This window comes from Gavialis gangeticus, unplaced genomic scaffold (assembly GCF_001723915.1).
Source record: "Gavialis gangeticus isolate Ggan-Ray unplaced genomic scaffold, GavGan_comp1, whole genome shotgun sequence".
Classification (NCBI taxonomy): Eukaryota; Metazoa; Chordata; order Crocodylia; family Gavialidae; genus Gavialis; species Gavialis gangeticus.
This window is the reverse complement of record NW_017729029.1, coordinates 42634501-42655497: the sequence shown is the minus strand read 5'-3', so window position 1 is coordinate 42655497 and position 20997 is coordinate 42634501. Positions and strand designations below refer to the sequence as shown.

At 41.6% G+C, this 20997-nt stretch overlaps 1 protein-coding gene across 5 annotated transcripts in view; it reads right to left on the bottom strand.

Annotated features, from left to right (window-relative positions):
- Positions 1-506: 506 nt before the first annotated feature.
- The window catches only part of ARHGEF9 (Cdc42 guanine nucleotide exchange factor 9), a 422470-nt gene continuing 401979 nt past the window's right edge, over positions 507-20997 (bottom strand). For 4 of the 5 annotated variants that reach the window (XM_019521482.1, XM_019521480.1, XM_019521481.1 and 1 more), the window contains 3 exons: positions 17319-17369; positions 14872-14934; positions 507-14164 (listed from right to left, as the gene is read on the bottom strand). In XM_019521482.1, coding sequence (XP_019377027.1) covers positions 14137-14164; positions 14872-14934; positions 17319-17369 — 142 coding nt within the window. In that variant the 3' untranslated portion in view covers positions 507-14136. Of the gene's footprint in view, positions 14165-14871; positions 14935-17318; positions 17370-17427; positions 19064-20997 lie in introns of those variants that run through there. The other variant, XM_019521485.1, reaches the window with a different exon arrangement.

Below are 20997 nucleotides of genomic sequence, written 5' to 3'. Positions count from 1 at the left end.
GACCAAGATATCAGAGAGAGGGTGGAAACTCCTTCCTTGGACGTTTTCAAAACCCAGCTAGACAAAATTTTGGCTGGGATGATCTAGTTGGGGCTGGTCCTGCTTTGAGCAGGGGTTTGGACTAGATGTGACCTCCTGAGGTCCCTTCCCTCATTTTCTATGATCAGTGATTCTAAGGGGGCTGATTCCTAGCAAGGCTTAGCCCACTAAACCATTTTACCTCTATGGTGTGCTCAGTGCTATTCTATACTATACTATTCAATAGTCTCCCATGCATCTGAGCACCAATTTATAAATGTTCTTTTCCTGCTGTTATTTCATGGGCATTTCCTCAAATAATGACACAATAGAGATAAATTAGTGTACCTGGCAGCAGTGAAGACAGAATGGTAACCTACACCATCAAATTCAACAATTTGCCATTATTGAGCAGAAAAATGAGAAACGCAACACTTGCCCTGTTTTATTTATTACTAATTCCTTTAACAGACACACAAGGTTTCAAATAGCTTAAAGCATTTTATTTTCCATACTTATCCTTTTTTAACTACAAATACAAAATGTAACTACAAAGGGTAATGTAGCCATTTGCAAAAGTAAACTCAAATAATGATGCCACATCAATTGCCTCCCCCCGCCAAATTAGAAACACGGAAAAATAGCTTTCTATATTAACAGAGCAACAGAATTACACTGAACAATGCATTCTTCATGTTTGACATAAATAAAAAACACCTAAGCAGCAATCAGAACAGAAAAGCAGTAGCCAGCCTCTTTTCTAGAAAGGCTCTATTTTCATAGAAGCAAATAATGCTAGTGAAAGAATCGTGACTTAGAAAATACAAACTATGCGCACAACTGCCTTACGAAACATTTCTCATGTTATTTATCTTTTGCACTGATTTTAGCAACCAATAACTACATTGCACATCTGGTCTGGAGTGGACACTTTTCTTGCAAATCCTCCCCAGCTGTGCTTTTGTGGGAACAGATGTTTAACTGTGAAATCAAATCAGAGATGTGAACAAAGGGAACCTCTTCAAACATTAACAGCATTCTAACAATTTTTGGCCCTGTTGTCTTCCCCCTATTACTGTACTTCAGGAAAAATCTTCACCTGGAGTAGGATCCGAACCTTTGCTCACACAGTATAATCCATAAGATTATATAATCTGCTGATAAAGGGAAGCAAGCCTATTTTACAAACAGAAATGCAGAAGTTTCACTTAAAATTAATTTTATATTTTCAGGAAAAACAAAACAAAAAAAATGATAGAGAAAGATAGCCTTTCTTGTTTTAACTTTTTGATGGAAAAATGTGGAACAGGAAGTTAAGACGAAGGACGCAGTGTTTTCTACTCAATGAAATGCCACATCTTTGGGGGAAAGATATATTTTCTTTAAAAAAAGAAAAGAAAAAGGTATCTTGACCAAAACGATTTTTTTTTCTCCACAAAAATTTCATTTTGGTTGGATAAATAAGACTTTTTTTTTTTTTAAACAGAAATATCCACATTGTCTGTTTAGCTGCCATTCTTTCCTTTAAATGCCAGGAACTATGACTTTAGTTTCAAGGACATTTAGAAATGTGAGTTGGAAAAATAGCAGCTTCTCCTTCACTGCCTGGTGTGTGATCTACTTTATTTCTGCTCACTTTAATCATGCTCCCCCCTTTTTTTAACTGCATTTCCCTCCCTTTCGCTCTGCAGAGCCAGAACTGAAGGGAGGAGCTGTCTCTGGCTCCTGTGGTAGTATGGTAGCTGATTGCTATGTTTCAATTTGCTATATGTGTGCTAACTTGCCCAAGGCCTCCATGTTGTATGGATGTCCATGATGGCCTAATTTTGCTTTCTGGACATTTATTATTGGTATGGAAGGACTTTTAAGGAAAGACCCTCAGATTGCCTGTTAGGACAGGCTGGGTATCCCATTAAGAGACATCCTTTAATTTGCTAGCTGAACACATTTGGTATGGGAATAATAAACATTGGAGCATGTACTTTTTTTTTTTTTACAGTCATTTAAGAGTGCAACCCTACATGGGCATCTAGGAGGAGCTTGCCAGACAGGGAGCGGGAACAGCCTCAATCAATAAACAAAGAAATGGATTCAAGAAGGAAGGAGGAAGGTACCATGTTGATACATGATTGCAGCCCCTTGAGGGGCCAATTATATTTAAAGATCACCTCATGCAAGAAATGATTGTTCCAGGGCTGTTGTGCTAACAGTTGGTAAGGAGGTCAGCCCAGGTGGAAGGTTATTTATTAAAAAATAGTGTTTTTCTTTTTTTAATCAATCACAGATTATTCCGATATTTATCCAGCACTCTCCATTTTGAGACTGGCATGCAGAATGACATTTCAGGGCTTTGGCTAATTTTTTCTGTTGACTTTTGGACCTGTTTAATCAGGGATGATCCTGTCTTGAGCAGGGGCCTGGACTAGATGACCTTGTGAGGTCCCTTCCTGTCCTTCTCTCTGATGATCCTAACATTCAAATAAGAACTATATTCAAATAAGAACTAAAGTCTTTCAGGTAGCATAAAGCATCAGCTCATTAACTGGATCATTTATGGCCAGACTGTGATTCTGTAAGAACCCAGGATGGTGAGCATTTACACACACAGTTGCCCCATGGGCATGATGACTACAACAAGTGCTCGCCAATGCACATAAAGGTTCAAATTGCTACTACAACTTGTAAGTGTTCACTAGTGCAAGGGCCCATGTCAAAGGCCTTACTTAGGCATCTAAGTGCTTACTGCAAATGTAAGGTTCACCTCATGGCTCCCTTAGTTTTATTTTTAATTAAAATAAACTTGGGCCAGCGCCCATTTCAGTGAGCATTGGCGCCTGTTCAAGGATACGTTTCCCACACACCTTCTATTTCTGGGTAGCAGCAACACACTGAGTCCCTGGCAGTTACAGATTGTACTTTATTTTCCTAGTTGTTGTTGCATCATCTCATTGCCAGTTTGAATCCTACTTTTCTTGTTAGGCTGGTACAAGACCTGTTGCACAGAGCTTTCATTTTCCTTGAATAAAATGACTTTTGGTCCCGCAAACTACTTTTAAGATGCCAGTGCTCCAAGGTAGCTTTGCTGTTGCTTAAGTAACAATGTTATTTGCGGAATTTTATAGGTTTTCAGTAAGTAGTGAAGTCCCATTGGAATAAATAAGGGTTTTGCAATGACTGTTTCAATAAGAACTTTGTATCTGATAATAAAACCCCCCAAAAACAAACAAACAAAAAAATCCCATGCGCGTAAAATTTAGAGGAGAGCCTTGGCTTAGCTGAAGTCCTGAGCAAAATTCTCATTAACTTTAATGGGTTTAGTGCTACAGAAAACTGCCCTGATGGCACTAGCAAGAGGCAAGTATAGTGAATACAGGTGCTGTGAAAGCACTTCCCAGTCTCTTACTCTATACAGAACTCGACAAGTGAAAAATCAGGCCTGGCCTGGCAGTTCTTGATGTTCAGTTCATTCCCCCAGTGAGCTGAGGGGTGCTTTTATGATACAAGCATAGATTGTGTCCATGATGTGAAAGTAGGCCCAATTCCTGAGTTTAGGGATGTTGCCAACATCACATACTGGAGCAGGGGTTTGCAGCTGGGGAACACTTAGATACTGTACTGATGGTGGCCTTTCAGTAACTAGACAAGGGAGAGTGCTGTGATGTATATCTGAGAGGAGAATACTGAGCTGCTTGTGCACAGGATTCAATAATAGAAATCAGAGGTTTTAATAAAAGTAGTATGAAGTTCCAAATGTGATCCAAAGACAATTGAAGTCAATGTACGACTCCTGTAACTTTCAAGGACTTTGGATCAGGGCCTTGATTTGCTATACACTTAGAGCTCCACCTAGACCTCCTTCAGTGGGACTCTTAGCAGTTAAAACAAATACCTCCTCCTTCTGCTGTAATCCATGGGAGTGAGCGGAAGTGAGCCAGAGGAACAACATTTGGATCTAATCAGAGCGTTGGCTCAGGCCTGTCTCTGGTGCTAAAAGGATTATTCTGAATGAACAGCATCCCACTCCTGTCCTTAACCCAACATTCATTCTGTTTACTAATGGTTTGTCACATGCGGTACTGGAGCATGCAGGGGTATGGCTGCTCAGCTACCTTGGTGTTCCAGGTGGCAATGGGATAAGATGGGCCACGCTGCTTCACACATGCTTCCTCTCATGTGTTTGTGCAGTGCCTTGCTAATTATGGCTGTATCTCAGCAGGGCTAGTTAGCCTGCCTCAGTGCTGCACTAAGACAGCTAATCTGGTTCCAGCTCATTATGCAGATCAGAATGGCACGTTTCAGCCTGGCATCACCTGGCATGGCAAGCTAGCAGTATAAACAGGCCCTACAAGTTCTGTTCCTGAACCAGGGGTCCATGATGCTCAGTGCTGTACAGATAACAAAGGGGCGATCTCTGCCCAGTGACTTTACGATTTGATCTATAAGAAACAGGTGGAGCACAAGGAAAAGTGTTGCACAAGTCAGTGCAAGAGGCAGTGATCATAGCACATGGGCAACCTAAGTGCCATGAAGTTTTTTTCTAGGCATCAAGACAACAGAGATTTGAAGGAGGATACTGAGGAAGCTTTGCAGGTGTTTGTGGGAAGTGATGGGAAAGATGGGACAAGTGGGTGATGGGGACTGGCACCCTGCACTGGTTGGAGGCATAAATCAACCTGCTGGGACAGTAGGCAAGCTGGAAAGGGCTTTGAAAATGAAATCCAAGGTCCCATGAACATGAATGCGTGGCGTGTTTCAGCATGGCATCACCTGGCATGGCAAGGTAGCAGTATAAATAGGCCCTGACGTAGTGTAGCAAGGCTGCCACATGCCACAGCAAATGCAGACCTGTATACACAGCAGTGGCTTTGGTATGACCCTAACTTTAAAGAAAACAGAACCCCAAAGGAACATGCTGAAATAACCTGACAAAAAATGGTTAAAGCCATAAAAATCAGGAAATACATGAAATTGTCTGCTCTGTCCTTACCTCACTTAATCACTTCTGAAAGAGATTAGTGTAGGGAGGCAGCTCCTGGGCTAGGCCTGGGAAATCAGATCCAAATGTCTTCAAACCCTGGAGCAAAGCCTGCCAAAAATCCAAGCCCCTGGTTTGGAGCTGAGCCCCTCTAACCCAGTTCTTGAATGAGTTCCTGGACCTACACTGAAAAAAAATGAAGGAGCTCATTGTCTAAACTTTGTGCACTGTAATGCCAAGGCACTGCTGACTAAGTCAGGGAGGTGCGGTAGGTTAGAGAGAGGGGGTAGATACAGTAGACCTATATTTAGTATATAGTCTACCCCCCAGCCTCTTCCCTCCTGCACTCATTCACACCCCTGCATTGCAGCACTCACACCTACTCTGCTCCTTCACTGTGGCGTGCTACGATCTCTCTCCCTTTCCTGTTTCCAGGATGTTCTGGGTGCCTTCATATGTGACATTAGGGCCAAATCCAAATAAGAATTTAGGCACAGGCAGGCTCAGGATCACTATGCCTAACATTCACATGCCTTGTTCTGGGAGAGTGAATCCACAGACCCAGGTTAGGCACCTAAGCTACTTACATTTTAAATAGAGAGCTTTAGATGCCTCGGATTGGGTTTTACAGCCCCAGAGCGTTGAGAAGAGAAATACCTAAAGCAGTCCATTGATAAGATATCCTGGAGAAGAGGGATGTATCTGGAGTCTCTCATCTCTCCTGGACTTCAGCAATGACTGAGTCTAGACTTGGCAGTTTGAAACCTGCCCCTAAATGTAGGCACCGACTTTATCCTTTCAGGTATGGGCAACTCGCTGGCTTCCTTCTTTTCAAGGATGGCCAGTGGTGAGGGCACCTCCTTTTGCCTAATGATCTGTTGCTTAGGGCACTCTACCTGGAAGTGAGGCACCTGGATTTTAGGCCCTGAATAGTCTGAAGGAGTTCAAGTCCACCTCTCTCAGGATAATGCCCTAACCACCAAGCAACGGGCTAAGCCAAAATGGACTTCCATGAAACAGGGGCTGGACTCGATGATCTTCCGAGGTCCCTTCCAGCCCTAATGTCGATGAAATCTATGAAACAAGTGGAAGAGTAAGGAGCCAAAGAGAGAACAAGAGGGAGCACCGTTCAGTAGCCCAGCGAGGTGCCCATTACAACCCTCTTGGGCCAGAGTGGGGCCTGAGTGCCAGTCCCTGCTCCTAGGTGTGCACAGCACTTTGCATGCAGCAGTCACCGGGTAAGAGGCATAAACAGCTTTGAGAACAGGGACCAGAACTCAGGTCTTCCATTTTGTGAGCAAGTGAGTCCTAAGGTGATCATGCAGAGGGTCAGCATAGGTACCACCTCAGGCCATGTTCTAGGATGAGTGGTCATGGGTGCAATGGTGTCAGGTTCGGTGTGCTCCGAGCATATCTACCCCACCAGGTCCCACTGGACAGTTATGCAGGGTTTCAACTCCTGAATGTTTGGCACAAACAGCATGGTGATAAGTTCTAAGCATGTGCAGAAGCTAAACCTTGGGGCCCTAAGTAAATTTTCACCAGAGAACTTGGGCCTCTCAGATGCCCAAGCTGCACTTAGGGTGAAAGAGGGATGTCTGAATTGCAGCCCACAAAACTCCTGCCCAGCCACTTCTAGGTGCCTAAGCCTTTTTTTGGATCTAGTCCTTAGGCAATAGATAAAGTGTTGGGAGCTGATGCTTAGAGATGTGAGCCTCAAGGACCTACAGTAAAATAGGTACATTTTATAGGATCAAAAATGTGTTGTGCAAGTGGCTTTTCTGTGCAGCTCTACATCAGCTGTTCATACCTTCCCCGTAAACAGGGTCACAAGGGACTGAAGACTGAAATGAAAGGGAAAAAAAGTATCTGTAAGCTGAACTGATAAGATAGTATACCTTCTGCTCCCCATCACTCCTTGTCACTCTCCCAAACTAATGCATACAACAACCTTATACATACAACCTAATGCATACAACCATATCCTTAATAGTAACTGATACAGCTCTGGATGTTTTAAATTATGACGTGCAGTGAATATAAAGGACATTTCTTGGGGTCTGAGAATGTACTTGCCTTTGAGATTGGCTACCCTGGCTATAATCAGTTGCTGCTAGTGCAGGGAAGTCAAATGAAGTCACTTCTGTGTTGCAGACAGAATATTCAGGCAACTGAAATGAATTATGGGCAGCACCTGGCACAAAGGACTCCTGGTCCCTGACTGTGATGCTTTTGCACTATAATAAATACTAACTGCACTCGAGCACACACTGCTGATGAAATAACTAGACCCAGAGGCTGATTCTGGAAAGAAATCAAAATATTATTGGTTTCACTTTACAGGACCAATAACCAGTCACTAAAGTGATAACAATGTACCTCTCTAAAATGAATACACAAAAGCAAAGTTTATTTGTGCAACAGTATAACATCACAGAGACATATGAGATTTTATGTACATGTCATTATCAAGCAGACTGTATGGGTATCCATAGTGCAGTAACTGACCCTTTTAGGATAGAAAAGAGGTTGAAGAAATTGTTTAAATTTTTTTTGTAAGACGGAGATTTTATGCATCCAAGTATTTGCTAGAAGAGCACACGGAGGACACCAACAAAGGCAAAAGAGTGAGGGTGAATAGTAAAGGACTGATGTGTGTCACTCTGGGGAGCCACGTGAATTGTAGGAACATAAGGACCTGATGGTGCAAAGACACACGCACATGCTCAACTTTATATACACTCTGGGCCCTTCTGACATGCTACCATGCATAAAATTAAGCACACACTTTAATCTTGGCAGGTTTGGGGCCTCAATCTCCCACAGGGATATCCCCCCCTCAAATCTGTGCAGTAAATCTTGATTCCCAGAGCTCTGGGCAGGGATCAAAAATAGGCAACAGAGGTGAGAATTGCTACGTACATCTGAAAGGAGAATTCTGCCCTTCGCATGCAACATGCAGACGAACAAGCAGAGATCAGAGCCTCTTACAAATCCACCTCTTATGATCAAGGATTAGTAATTCTCAGTTCTGGGCCTAGAGGGTAAGTACAGGGAGTTGGTGGAAGTAGCTTAGGGAACTGTCTGGGCAAGATGCACTACTGACGCATATCTGAGCTGCGGAAAGGCAATGAACTGAACAGAAACGGGAGGTACAGTAGCTTGAAACTAAATAGGAAACAAACAAACAAACAAACAAGAGCTGCATCAAATTAAGGGACATGCCTAAAAGGGAATGTAGCAAAGCAGGAGGCTGTCATTTAGTCTCATTAGAGCTGATGCTACTTTTCTGCTCTCCCAGACAAAAGCTCCCTCATGGCCTTGCCTGCGTTCCCATGAATATCATTCACTGTGTTTTGCGTACGAGATGTGTGGCCGTACCTGCTAGGCTGATGTGCAGGGGCTCTGCAGAAACTCTAGTCTGGGAGGCATGTTGCCTGATTTCAAGCCTCAGTTTGTTGAGGGCCTGTTTTGCAGCAGGCTCCCAGATGTGCAGTAGCTGTGGAGCTCCCCGTGATGGGTTGGAACTCATAAATGTGGTGTTATCAGTGCATGCATAGACTGCTATTCAGGATGGCTATCAGGGACCATGGAGCAAGAAGGTACATCATGTAAACAGGAACCAAAGACAGGCTTGAGCCCATCCCACCCTGGAGCCCTGGGTGCCTGCATTCTGGAGTCTCTTTGATCACTTATTGCCTTTTCATTAATTCTTTAAACCTCTGACCTTGTCTTTCTGTTAAGATGCTAATTGTTTCTTCCGGCTAATATAGCATCCTGGACTCCCCAAACACTGACCTCAGAGTCCCAATAGTAATAATTACTTCTCCATGAGCAGCTTTAATCTGCAGATAGAAACAGTCCTAAAGGGGCATCAATTAGATATATTTTATACAAACACCTTTATAGCATTACTGCCACCTTAGTGTACTGAAAACATTACTCTGCAGTGTATTCCTGCTATTTATTTCTCACACTTCAGTTTGGTTGGGCAATCACAAATAACCAAGATTAGTTTCTTGTTTTGTATATTTTGATTCAGCTTCATGCGAAGGTCCTCAGTGTTGCAATATTTGGGTGGAAACACTGCTGGGAAATGGTTATTTATTTAAAACATCTGCTCCACTGGCAGAAAGCTAATCCACAAAGATATTTCCAACGGTCACAGATTTGGTAAAACTCTTGTGCATACAAACTCTCAATTATTTCTGTTGATTTTAGCACAATGCAGGGTGCCCCACACTGTCAGCACTGTCAATTATTTAATGTTGCAAAAGAAATCCACATTCCAGCCAACTCATTCCTTCTCCCAAGCAGCAGCTCTAAGTTTAAATAAAGATGTCTTGGCATTCCAGTTAATTGAAAGTGAATCCTACGCTTGTGCAGGTGGTTGGATTAGCTGGCTCATGAAGCCCTTCCCAACAATGCAGTTCTATGATTTGGTACTTTCATCTCTCCTATTACTCTGCAGAGGCCAGACAAAGCAAATGGGTCCAAATCAACTCATCCAGGGGATTTCAGAGGGTCTTAAAAACAGATATATCCATTGTCAAATTTGATGTGCCATTTCTTAAAGCCTCTTGACTTTCCCATGAGGTAGGTATTGGAGCCAGGGGCTGGGATGGGGAGGGAGAAGGGGGGGAAGGGAGGGCAGATAATGTAAACAGAGGCAGGAAAAAATACTCATGGCCTATTGGCAGAGGAAGTGAGCATCACAACTTGTAGCTCTGCCAGTGGGAGCTGGAGTCATTCTTTAATCTAGCATGAGGCCTTTGATGACTTGCCCAGGGTCGTCATGCAAGCTAGTGGCAGGCCTGGGAATAGTAGCTAGAGGAGCCCTGATGTCCTTTTCTGGGTCTAGTAATTGAAGTACGGTGCAGTTCTCACGGGCTAGTTCTGTACATGCCCCCCCCCCCGCACTGCTTCCATTCATGTCCATGGGAGTTTTGAGCTTGGTTTGTGTAGCAGTGCTGCAAATTCATTTCTCAGCTCACTCAACTCTAGGTCGCACTAGGATTTTTGTAGTGGTTGAACTAGGCTTCCCTCACTGGACTAACTGGATATACAGAAGTGTGAGATTCGAATCAAGCTTTGCCTAATAGCAAATTTGCCCACCCAGACCACGGACAAGTCAGCTTGCCATTCCTCCCATCTGTCTTCTCCTCTTGCTTAACTAGTCTCTCTTCCCTGCTCATTTCTTTAGTTTTCTCTCGGATTCTTCTGCCTTCCCCACCTGTCCAGCTCGTTTGGTTCAGATACCCCTTCTTCTCTTCCAGACTTTCCCTTATGTAGGAATTCTTAAATGGCCTTTTGGCACTTCATCTTCATCACCTACAGCCACAGTTGGACACAGTTGGGCATGTGGAGCAGGGCATTTGGTGACCACTAGTCAGTGAAGCAGTTTATAGGATGCCTACACAGAAAAATGAAGGCATGACCTGACCATAGCTTGTACTTACCTAGCATGAGTAACATAGCAGTGAGGATGCAGCAGCATAGACTTTAAATATGTGCTAGTACCAGGTTATAAGCTCTTCAGGGACCCTGTGGCTGCTAACTTGTGCTAAAGCACATGTTGCTGGGTCTTTACTGCTATGCTTACCCGTGCTAGCTAGATATATTACCACATGTTGTGATCAACCTTCATTTTGCCACGCAGACATATGTTTAGAGTAGTTCTTAGATTATACTAAAATAAGCTAGAGGTTAAACATGCTGGTCCAGAATTGGGAGAACACAAAGATATGTAAAGGGATGTCTGCACGGGAAACTACTCCCTGAAGTTTGGCTTTCAATTGAAATTAAAGCAAGGCACACGAGGCAAGACCGAGCCATCACAGAATGCAGGTATATCTTTCTACGTTTCTGAAAGCTGCTCTCCACTTCAGACAGACACAGCCAATGATCCCAGAATCTTGATGGCAATAGATATCTTTGGAAATGAGGACAAAAGCTTATTTTTGCATAGAAACTCCAATGTGACTTTTGGGCTTATTCTAGGTTTCAGCTGTCTGCCAAGACCTTGAAATCCACTGCAAAGATCCAGGGCATTAATGTGAAAGGATGTTGCTGCACCAACCTGATCATCGTCTAATGCCCTTCTTAAAACAAAGCATGGCTGTTGCAATCCTTTGCAGGGCACCTTTGATGTTTTAGAGAAATAATAGCAACCCTCTCCCGCACATTGGCAAGCAGCTTGTGGTGCTCTTCAAGTGACCAATGACAGTATCTCAAACATAACATAAGAAAAATGGCTTTAGAGTTGTTTCCTAGATTAGTTAGTGGTTCATCTCTGGCCTCATAATCAAATGTTTGCTTTTTTGGGTTCATACTCTGTTTGATTTTTCTTGTGGAAAGCTTCAATTTCCAGCTCATTGACCAGTTTCTTAGCATCAGTAAGGATGCATGTGAGTCCTTTATCACAGTGGTAGTTTACAAGGAAATCCTTCAAGCCATAGTTTGATCAGAATCTACATTGCTGTCTTAAAGCATTTTATGGGTGGTGCTGCCTTCATAAGGCATATCATACTGAAGTACCACACTGTGCAAACACTTCAAATCACAGATTTTGTGAGCCAACAATACAGTATTGCTTTGAGTTTTGGCTGCTGTGGGTCCCTTTAGGTTTAAACTCTTGGCAATGGATACTTAAGTACCATAGACTTCTTAAAGTTGGCACCAAAATACATGGATCCCATCAATTTGGCTCTCCCTTGTTATTTCACTTAAAGGTTTTGGAAATAGGTTAATCACATGTTGGTGCATAACAGCTTAAAGTTGCTGTGAGACTGTGGAAAACCCCCCCAAATGCTTTGATCCATATAAAAAAGTACTGCAGCTTCAATGCAATAACTTGCACCATTGTTGAATACAAGATTAAAAGAAAGTGCATTGTTCAGGACCAAAAAAAATGCTCTCTTGCCCCAGATTGTCTCCACTGTTTGCCTTTCATAATTGTCCCACTACCATAGCCTTGACCACTCAAATCACTGAATGAAATTTCCATTTCTTTTGACTGTTCAAGGAGAGCTTCTATCATTGTACTGTCAGTGGACTATGTCATGCTCAAAAACCCAACAAAGTGCTTTTGGATTGTATCTCTGCCTGGTTTCCATTGCGTCTTCCACAGAAACAGATCTAACAATCAGTGGCATTTGCTCTTGTTCACTAATGGCTCGGATGCAGTCAAGTGTAATAGGATACCTCTTGGCAGGTTTCAAAGCAGAAATAATTTCCTTGTTGATCATGTTCCCAAGAATTTGAATATTTTCAGTGTATATTCACCCAGGTAATGATCATGACTTTTTTTGAGGTAATTTGTTGAAGATGTTCTTCTATCCTTAGAATCCTCAGACCGCGTGTCCAAAGAAACTCCACAACTCTCAAAAACTTCCTATTGTGGGATGAATAGAGCTTGTCTGATGAATCCTGTGGGGGAATGTTTCTTTTAGTCCATGGAGTCTGGGGAGATAAAAAGTCTTTCCAAATCAGCTTGCCAGGGCTCCATCAGGGAGTTAATTTGGCACTGTTTTCTTTTAATTCTCTTATTTGTACAGTCCTGTTTCAAACTAAATTCTGTCTCTCCAGGTACGATACTTGTTCATATGATCTCTGGATTTCTCATATTTTGCTAGGCTACTCTGTTTTTCCAGTGTCAAGCACCATTCCTGATTAAATCAACTCCAGAATTAAACACCTCGTAGCAGACGCAATAAGCAGGATCAGTTGAAGTAGAACAGATAAACCCATCTCATTTTCAACCTTCTCTGTTTGAAATCTGCCATGAGAAAGGGAAAGCTAAACTTTTTCTTCCATCGCAATACATAAGGGAACCCTACCATCTGTTTGGAGAAATCCAACATTCAGACGGAAATGGCAAATTCTGTAATGGACTACCACTCCCGTTGAAGTTAAGGAAAATACTATCTACAGAAAACACAGTGTAGCATCAACCAATCCACCCTGCACCAATAATGGTATCTTCAGTAGAAAAGTCCTAGGCTTAAAATGACCACATCAAAGTACCTTCGAGTATTTACCAGGTCACTGTACCAATGTTGTTGTTCCAAGCATTAGTTAAAGCACGAGTCAAATTCTGTGTTCAGTTATATCTGGTATAAATCTGGAGTAACGCTGGTGTAGTCAAGGGAGTTTCTCCAGTTTATACAAGTTGCACCTGAAAGAAGAATCTGGCCCAATCTTCACCATGGGCTTGATTCTGTCACTGCATGCTCTAGTTGTATGGACTACCTAGTTTAGTAAAGTCCCATTGATTAAAATGAGACAACTCATCGCAAAACATTCTTCTGTCCCATTCTACGTGAGTTAGGGGTTCCCATTCTGCTACCATAAGACATTTTTTCCCTAGACCTTTATGCATGACTGTTTAGGGCAGATTTTGCTAAAGGCACAATCCCTCTCCCTTTGAAACCAATGGAAAAGCTCCCATGAACCTCAATGCTGTGCAGATCAGGTTTGTTTATACACAACACCATATGAGTACATGTTCTACTGCATAACTTGACAAATCATATCCAAAGAAATGGTTCTCAACTGTTATAAAGGTAAATAAAGCCAAGATGTATCCATAAAATCCATTATAGAAGTGATTGTCCTAACAGTAATGGAGCAAGGATAACAGAATAATTAGGATGTTAATTTGCAACTTAGAAAACCAGGGTGGAGCACTCAATTCCTTGCTCTTCTATGGACCTTCTGTGTGACCTTGGTCAAGCCACTTGAATGCAGATTCTCAAAGGCAATTAATTTCCATCGAAATCCAACTCCCATCGAGTTAAATGGGAACTAGGCACCTAGACTCTTCCAAAAGTCTTGCCAGGTGCCTAAATGCCTTTGAAAATCTGCCCCTTAGTTCCCATTCTGTAAAACAGAGAGAACAGAGAATCCCTGCCTCACAGGGGTTGTGAGGATAATGAATAGAAAATTGTGAGGCACTAGTACACTACAACAATTGGGACCACAGACAGAATAAGAATTAGAGCCACATGTATCCCTTTTTTTCTCTTTTCCCAAAATCCTTTTAACAACTTTCTTCTCTGGCAGGAGGGCAGGGGGTGGGGTGGCAGGGAGTGATGTCTACTTCAGAACCAGATGTCCATGTTCGAAGCACCTCTTCAGGACTCTTATGTTTTCTTTATGAAGTAATCGCTCCTGCAAGAGTTTAATTTTTTTATATATTCTCCTTTATGAAAAATTAAAACAAACAGCATGATTGTGGCTTAAAGCTTTTTATAGCTGAGGCTGTTGTAACTAATATTGAAAGAAGAGCTAAACATCCGTATTGATTAAGTGACTTGCATGCAACTAGATTTTATCTGCTAGGTTTGGTGGTATAAGGGGGAATCCAATCATTTTGGGAATAGAAAGCAACTGAAAATGGAGCAATATTCTTAGCAATGCTCTCAGAGTGTGAGAACAGTGCAGAGCAGTAGCCCTTGACTGACTAGGCCAAGCAGCGAAATTAGCAATAGTGCCTGTCAAATAATTGCTTCACTCAAGGCCTCAGCAGCTTTTGGGTCATTGCATGCTAAGGACCTCTTTCTGCTCCAAAATGTGGAACTCTGCACACTTATAAGGATGAATTTAGCCCTGAGAAAGCCTGAAGCACTTTTCTGTAGCAAAGGCAAAGATACCCTTAGTAGTTAAACTCTTGTATGCACAGACTGGGCTTACACGTTTTGGGTAGGTCACATTTGTGGGTCCACTCCTAGTCACCTCTCTTAGTACAGAATCCTCAAAGGTCAATGTATAGGTCAGGGATTAGTAATACCCTGTCAGTTATGAATTACTTCATTTGTGCCCCACCAGCATACATTCAATGTCAATCTTGAATAATCTTGCAGAGATGGTGCACTTACATGCATTGTTTTGCATTGGAGGATGTTGAACTGGGACTGTAGAGGCTGGTGCTGATTCTGGTGCTGTAGGCAGCAAATACAGAAGAATAGGGAACTCTTGTGACTGGGCTGTACTTGGATAGACAGTCCAGCTTCATTAGTCAGATTCAAAGACTGCTTCCTAAAAGAGCTTGCATGCAATATCATAAGCAAGTACACATTGGTAGAACATGAAGCATTCTGATGTACAGTGTACTCGTATCATGTCAGTTATCATGCTGTATATATCTTACCCCAGAGTTTCAAGGCTCTACTGCCTTGCTCAAAAGCTCTCGGGCTGGAGCTGGTGCCTTCCACCTGACTGTGAGCCTGCAGGTGTATGCTGCGTTCCACATGTGTTTTGCATGATACAGTGGTTTACAGAGATGTAGCTAAGGAAATGCTTCGGTTAGCAGATGTAATATGAACAACCTAAACAGGCATAATTAATAGAGGTAAATTCATTTTTCAGGGCATTTCCTTACATCTATGATTTTGCAAACTTAGACTGATTAGCACACTACTTCAGTGTGTGTGTAAATGCTTTGGTGACAAGTGACGGGCTTAAAGATAGTAAGGTAAACTCTGCCCTGCTTTGCACCCCATGTTACCTAAGGTACCAGGATCAGATGCAGGTCTCTTACGCTAATGTCAATTAGAAGTCTCTCCAGTGGCATCATGAAGAGACTGGTAATGTATATCAGTATGAATGACAACATAAGAAGGTGTGTATCAATTTAAAATTTGTCCTCTGTGGAATCTGGGATGGATTATATCAAATGGAAGCTGTCTGAATGCTGGCTGGTTGAAGGAAGACCAAAGAAACAAAAAATGAATAAAACTTGTACTGGATAAATAGAAAAAAAAGGATGCTAATGATTGGCTCAGTTTAAGAATATAAAAAAGTATTTAAAAAAGCAGGCAGGCACACATACACACAACTGGCAGCCTGAGCTGTTACTAAAATACCCTTGTGTGTGGAAACTGAAATAACTGATAAAAGCTGGGATTTCACTCATTTTACACCACAAAACATGACTGATCACATTCACCTATCAGTTGGCACGTGCTGAGATACCTCTCCAGTTTGGGTTATAAGCACAGCAGAGAAATGTAGCTATTCTGACAAACTTTTTTCCCCTGACACACAGAATATATCTGTGTAGCTTTTTTCATAAGTTGTTTTTTAAAAAACTAAAACCTCCTTTTGGAAGAGAAGGGCAAAATTTCAAACCTAAACTTCCTGACAGAGTTGCTTGAAAATGCTACAGTCTTCAGCAACTGCAGCTCGATTTCAGCAACATCCCTTCGGTCAAAACAAAAAATGAAAACCCTATAATCAGTCCACATTGGCCATGTGGTATAGCAGAAATGAAGTCACTGTACTTGATACTGTAACAGTGTTTGCCTGTCTCTCCATTGAAAGTAAAAGTTTGGCAATAACATGAAGCTGTGTCAATGCACTGATGAAATGGCAGGAAATTGTTCTTTGATGCCACTGATTCCATTTCTTAGCTTGGTAAAACTCTGAAGCAAACTCTGTTTGCCATGCTGATGTGGTCTCTCTCTAACTCTTACTGCAGGGATGCTTTTTTTTTTTATTACTATTGCTGATTTTTTCTTAATGGATAAGGGTTAAATATCCACTCACTCAGCATGCTAGCAGTGTGGCAATCAGTTGCTGAGAAAAGCACGCAGACTACAGCTATGTCTGGGTGCTTGGCATGTGTGTATGTGTGCCCGCGCACTCCAGATAGAGTGAAATAAGAATGGAAATTGCCTTGGTTTCTAAGGGATGTGGACACTGGACACCATGGTTTAATACTGATGGCTGTTTTCATTCCAAACTAATGTTAGTACTACCTCAAAACTATTTTCCTCCATTGTCCTCTCCCGGAAATCATTAATGAGACTCTGAAGTGGGCACTGTGACATTCAGATGGTGCAATACCACCCTCCTTTCTTCATGAATGTCCCCTTGTCCTTTCACTTCAAGGGAACACCAAGTTGAGAATCTGTTCATCTTCTTAAACCAAGACTATTGCAATGAATCACGTGTGGCCACTGGTTCCTTACTTGGAAAATCACTGTCTGCTCTTACCCTATCTATATGTGCAGTAATGTTTCTTGTGTTGGCAGCAATATCTCAGCAATTTGACATCTGCTTATGGAATTCTGTCACCTTCCTTTTACGTTGTAAAGTGAAGCAGAATTTGGTAACAGAGAATGCCCCTTTTAAACCAGGAGGAAGCTTTCCCCCAAACTCTAATGCAGCATCAGACAGCACTTGAAATCCAGTATTTTATGTGAGTTGGACCTCTAACCATTAATCGGTTGTTTCAGCTCAGTTCAGGTGGAGGGCACAGGCAGGGAAGGAAGGGATATTTTTCAGGATATGCCCCCTTTCTGGTCCCGTATGAATCACTTACTGTCTGCTATCCTGACATACTGCCGCCCCATCCAGACAATTCTTGCATGTCCTTGGGAAAAAGAGTAAGACCACTCTGAGTAGGAAAATGATTTAAAAATGCCTTCAGATGCCTTTTCACTTCTTTTTATTTAACTCCATAAATATTTTCATAAGGCTCAGTGTCTTTACAACACTTTTTAAACACTTTTTTGTTTTATACACACAACTTCGACACTTGTTTGACAGGGTCAAACAGTCCAATATAAACAAAATAATAAAACTGGCAAGTGCGGATCAGCGGATCAGCTGGGTTACCAAAAATCCCCTTTTTTTTCTTTTTTGCTCTTACTGTTAAAACCCCAAAAGCACTAAAATATCAGTATTTGGCTTCAAACTAGAATTTTAAAAACCTTTTTTTTTTTTTTTTTTTTTAAATTCTCTGCTACAAATCCCCATCATCATAGTGCCTTTAAACTCTTACGGACTCTTCTTTTCTTCTCAAGGAAAAATAAGCTTGGTGATGCCATGCAGAACTTACAATAGCTACTAAATATACATGTTCCCTGAAATGTAGCTGCAATGAGAAGATGACAGAGCATAAAGAGAACAAAACCAGAAACCCAAAGCACCACAGTGTACTATCAATAACATTGCACTGGATGGCTGGTGCCCATCCAAGAACTGAAACAATTTTCAAATATATTTTTCTATGTATTATTTTCTATTTACAACTGTAAGATGCACCTAGGTTGGTTCTTGTTTGATCTTATCTGGAGAGGGTAGGGAGGTGAAAGTCTTGAACTTAGATCCTTTGCTGTAGTATCTGCCAGGTCAAGGGGTAACGAGCATCATTTACTTAGGGAAGAGGGATTTTTTTAATATAGGTTTTATAGTTTCAGCCGGAGAAATCCTGTTTACATTTAGGTTTGTTACAACGCTCTTGTTGCATCACACATGGAATGTTATGGGGGTTCCTCCTGTCTGGCATGGAAATGAAAGCCTCTATAACATACTCAGTAAAAAATACCCCTTATTTGGTCAGATCTAATCTGTTTCCAGAGTTTTCAAACACACAAGACACAGCCCAACCCTGCTCCCTGTTGGAAAATCAAGAGCAGGTAGTAAAAGTGGGTCCCAGTGCTGGTTCTTCTTTGTATTAGTGCTTCATTTCTTGCAGCAACTTTGCAACTTATGGAGGGAAAGAGCTTTCTTGAATGCCATTACTGAGAACCAAACAAGCACCTGCATCTGTTTTGCCTGTTGCCTGGCTTTGACGCAGATCATTTATTGTTAGCAAAGCTATCTCATTCTGGCTTTCCACTTAAGAAAGAAGCTGTGAGTCCAACAAGTGGCCTTGTCAGATCAAGCGAGTCTTGATTTATGATGCAAATAATGGTATGGTAGTGGTGGTTCTTTTTTCTACTGCTGAATATTTAGGAAGCATCTTCTCATAAAAATAATGGATGTTTCATTCTCACTCTCTGAGGCACAAAACAGTAAATGAACAGGCTTAACTAATGTGCTTGTTACTTTTCTCCCCTAAGCAATTAAAAAGGCAAAGGAATAAGTGAAATTTCCATCATATTGACAAGTAGGTTCTCATCTTTCTCTCTCTCTCTTTCCCTCTCTCTCTTCCTTTCTCTCTCTCTCTCTCTCTCTTTGTCCTGTCTCTTCCCAGCCATTCAGAAAAAGCGAGATATTTCATTTCATCCTCTATGGGAACCTTTTGAGGAATAATCCAATTTGTGTCTCTAAATGCCCATCCTGTTAAACAAAGACAAATAATAATTGCCACATATTCTGTATTCACATCTAAGTTGTTAATCATAAAAAATGCAGTGATACAAAAGAAGATTAAAAACAAATATTCTCCAATACAAAATAGTGTTGTTTCCTATTTAGATGTCCTTTTTTCTTTTGCCTGCTCAGTATCCCTCATATCTTGGGGTGACCCTGCTTCTTTCTAAAATGCTTGTCTGTCATTGATGCTTATTTATACTTGTTGGACTACCAACAAAATGCCAAAAGTATTTTTGTGCTTTAAATGAAAAATACAGTTACTCCTTCCAACACGACATGTCAGTTTTATGTCCATGCTTTTTCCACTCCTGAAAGAGAACAGGTTGGGATGCTGAAATCACATTTGCTAGTGGTCATCTCAGGTTCTTGTTTAAAAATAAAATCTGTGCCCGTGCATTTTGTTCCTAGTTGGGTTGCTTTGCTTGGGTGGTAGTTAAGAATCAATACAAATAAGGGATTGGATCACCTCACCTGACATTTTCAAAGGATCCTATAAAATTGCATCTGCAAAATGTGAAAATACACTCTTCTATCCAATTTAAATTCTCACATTTACCCATGCAAAAGTCATTTGTGCGTGTATGCAAAGATCTGTTTTGCAAGGCCAAATGTCAGCAATTGCACACCGCAAACAGTGTGCTTGAATGTGAAAATTTGCAGGTGCCATTGTAGGAGGTGTCTTTGAAAATGCACTCTCACATTTATGGAGTGAGAAAGAGAGAGAAAGACAGAATAGTTAGCTAATTATTATGCAGCCTACTGACTGTGGGACATTTTTGCTGAACCATTGCTACAATTTAGACTAGACTGCTCACTAATCTCGATTTGGTTGTATAATCATGGTCACATGCTGGACTTCTCAGGTCACATCAATTTCAATACAATCTTTTCTGAAAGGCGATTTTCAACCTCCTCCACAGCTGGGATGCATTAGACATCAGGTAAATACTTCTGATTACTTAGGCAAAGATCCTTAAGCTAATAGGTCATTATTGGTAGCTAATGTGCTGTTTGGTCACTCAGGGCTCATGGCAGAGCTAGAGATGCTTAAACAAAACATAATAGACCAGACAGAGAGTACAGTAATGGCCGTTTATATTTAGGATCATTGCTTCTGTAAATGGCAATCAGTGGTTCATGACAGGAATATTGTGTGTGTGGGTATGTGTGTGTATGGCAGGAAGGATGGGTCCTTAAAGTTAGTTTTTGCAGAAGGAGAACTGGCCATTCATCGCAGCTCAATGGCCAGTTTTCCCCTAGCTAGAATAGAGGGCATGAAGCCATTAACCAATTTTTGAGCCATCTGTTGTCTTTCGTGTAGGCATTTCACAGAGAAAGTTCTTAGCAGGAAAAAATAACCTGAGGAAAATAAAGCAAGACAAAAAAATTGAAAACAACAAAAGCTCTGGAGGTTCCTTCTTGGCATTACTGGGAATGGAGGGTGATCTAACACAACGCTCTGAGAAAACATCGTCTAAAAAAATGCAACAAATCAAATGAACAGAAGTCATCTCATGATAAAGAGCTGATAACCCTTGTGTTTGTTTATGCCCCCTCCCCACTTCCCCTGCACGAACACCTATAAAACAGTAAAAGCAATAGGACTACTGAGCAGCGGGTCACAGTGCACAACAGAGCACACCCAGACTGGCACAACTCAGAATGGCGATGCTGGGGGAGGGCTGCTCACTTTAGCTATAATTCTGGGGACAGTCAATAACTTGGGAGAGGGGAAGGGAAAGGGAGAGGGAGCAGGGATCTAAAAAGGGGGGTGGGGAAAAGGCATAAATAAAATAACATAAAATATACATCAATGTAGCCTGTGAAGAACTTCAGAGATGGACTCACAATGAACAAGAAATCGTTCTGGAGAGACAAAGACAATCCTGAATGACAAT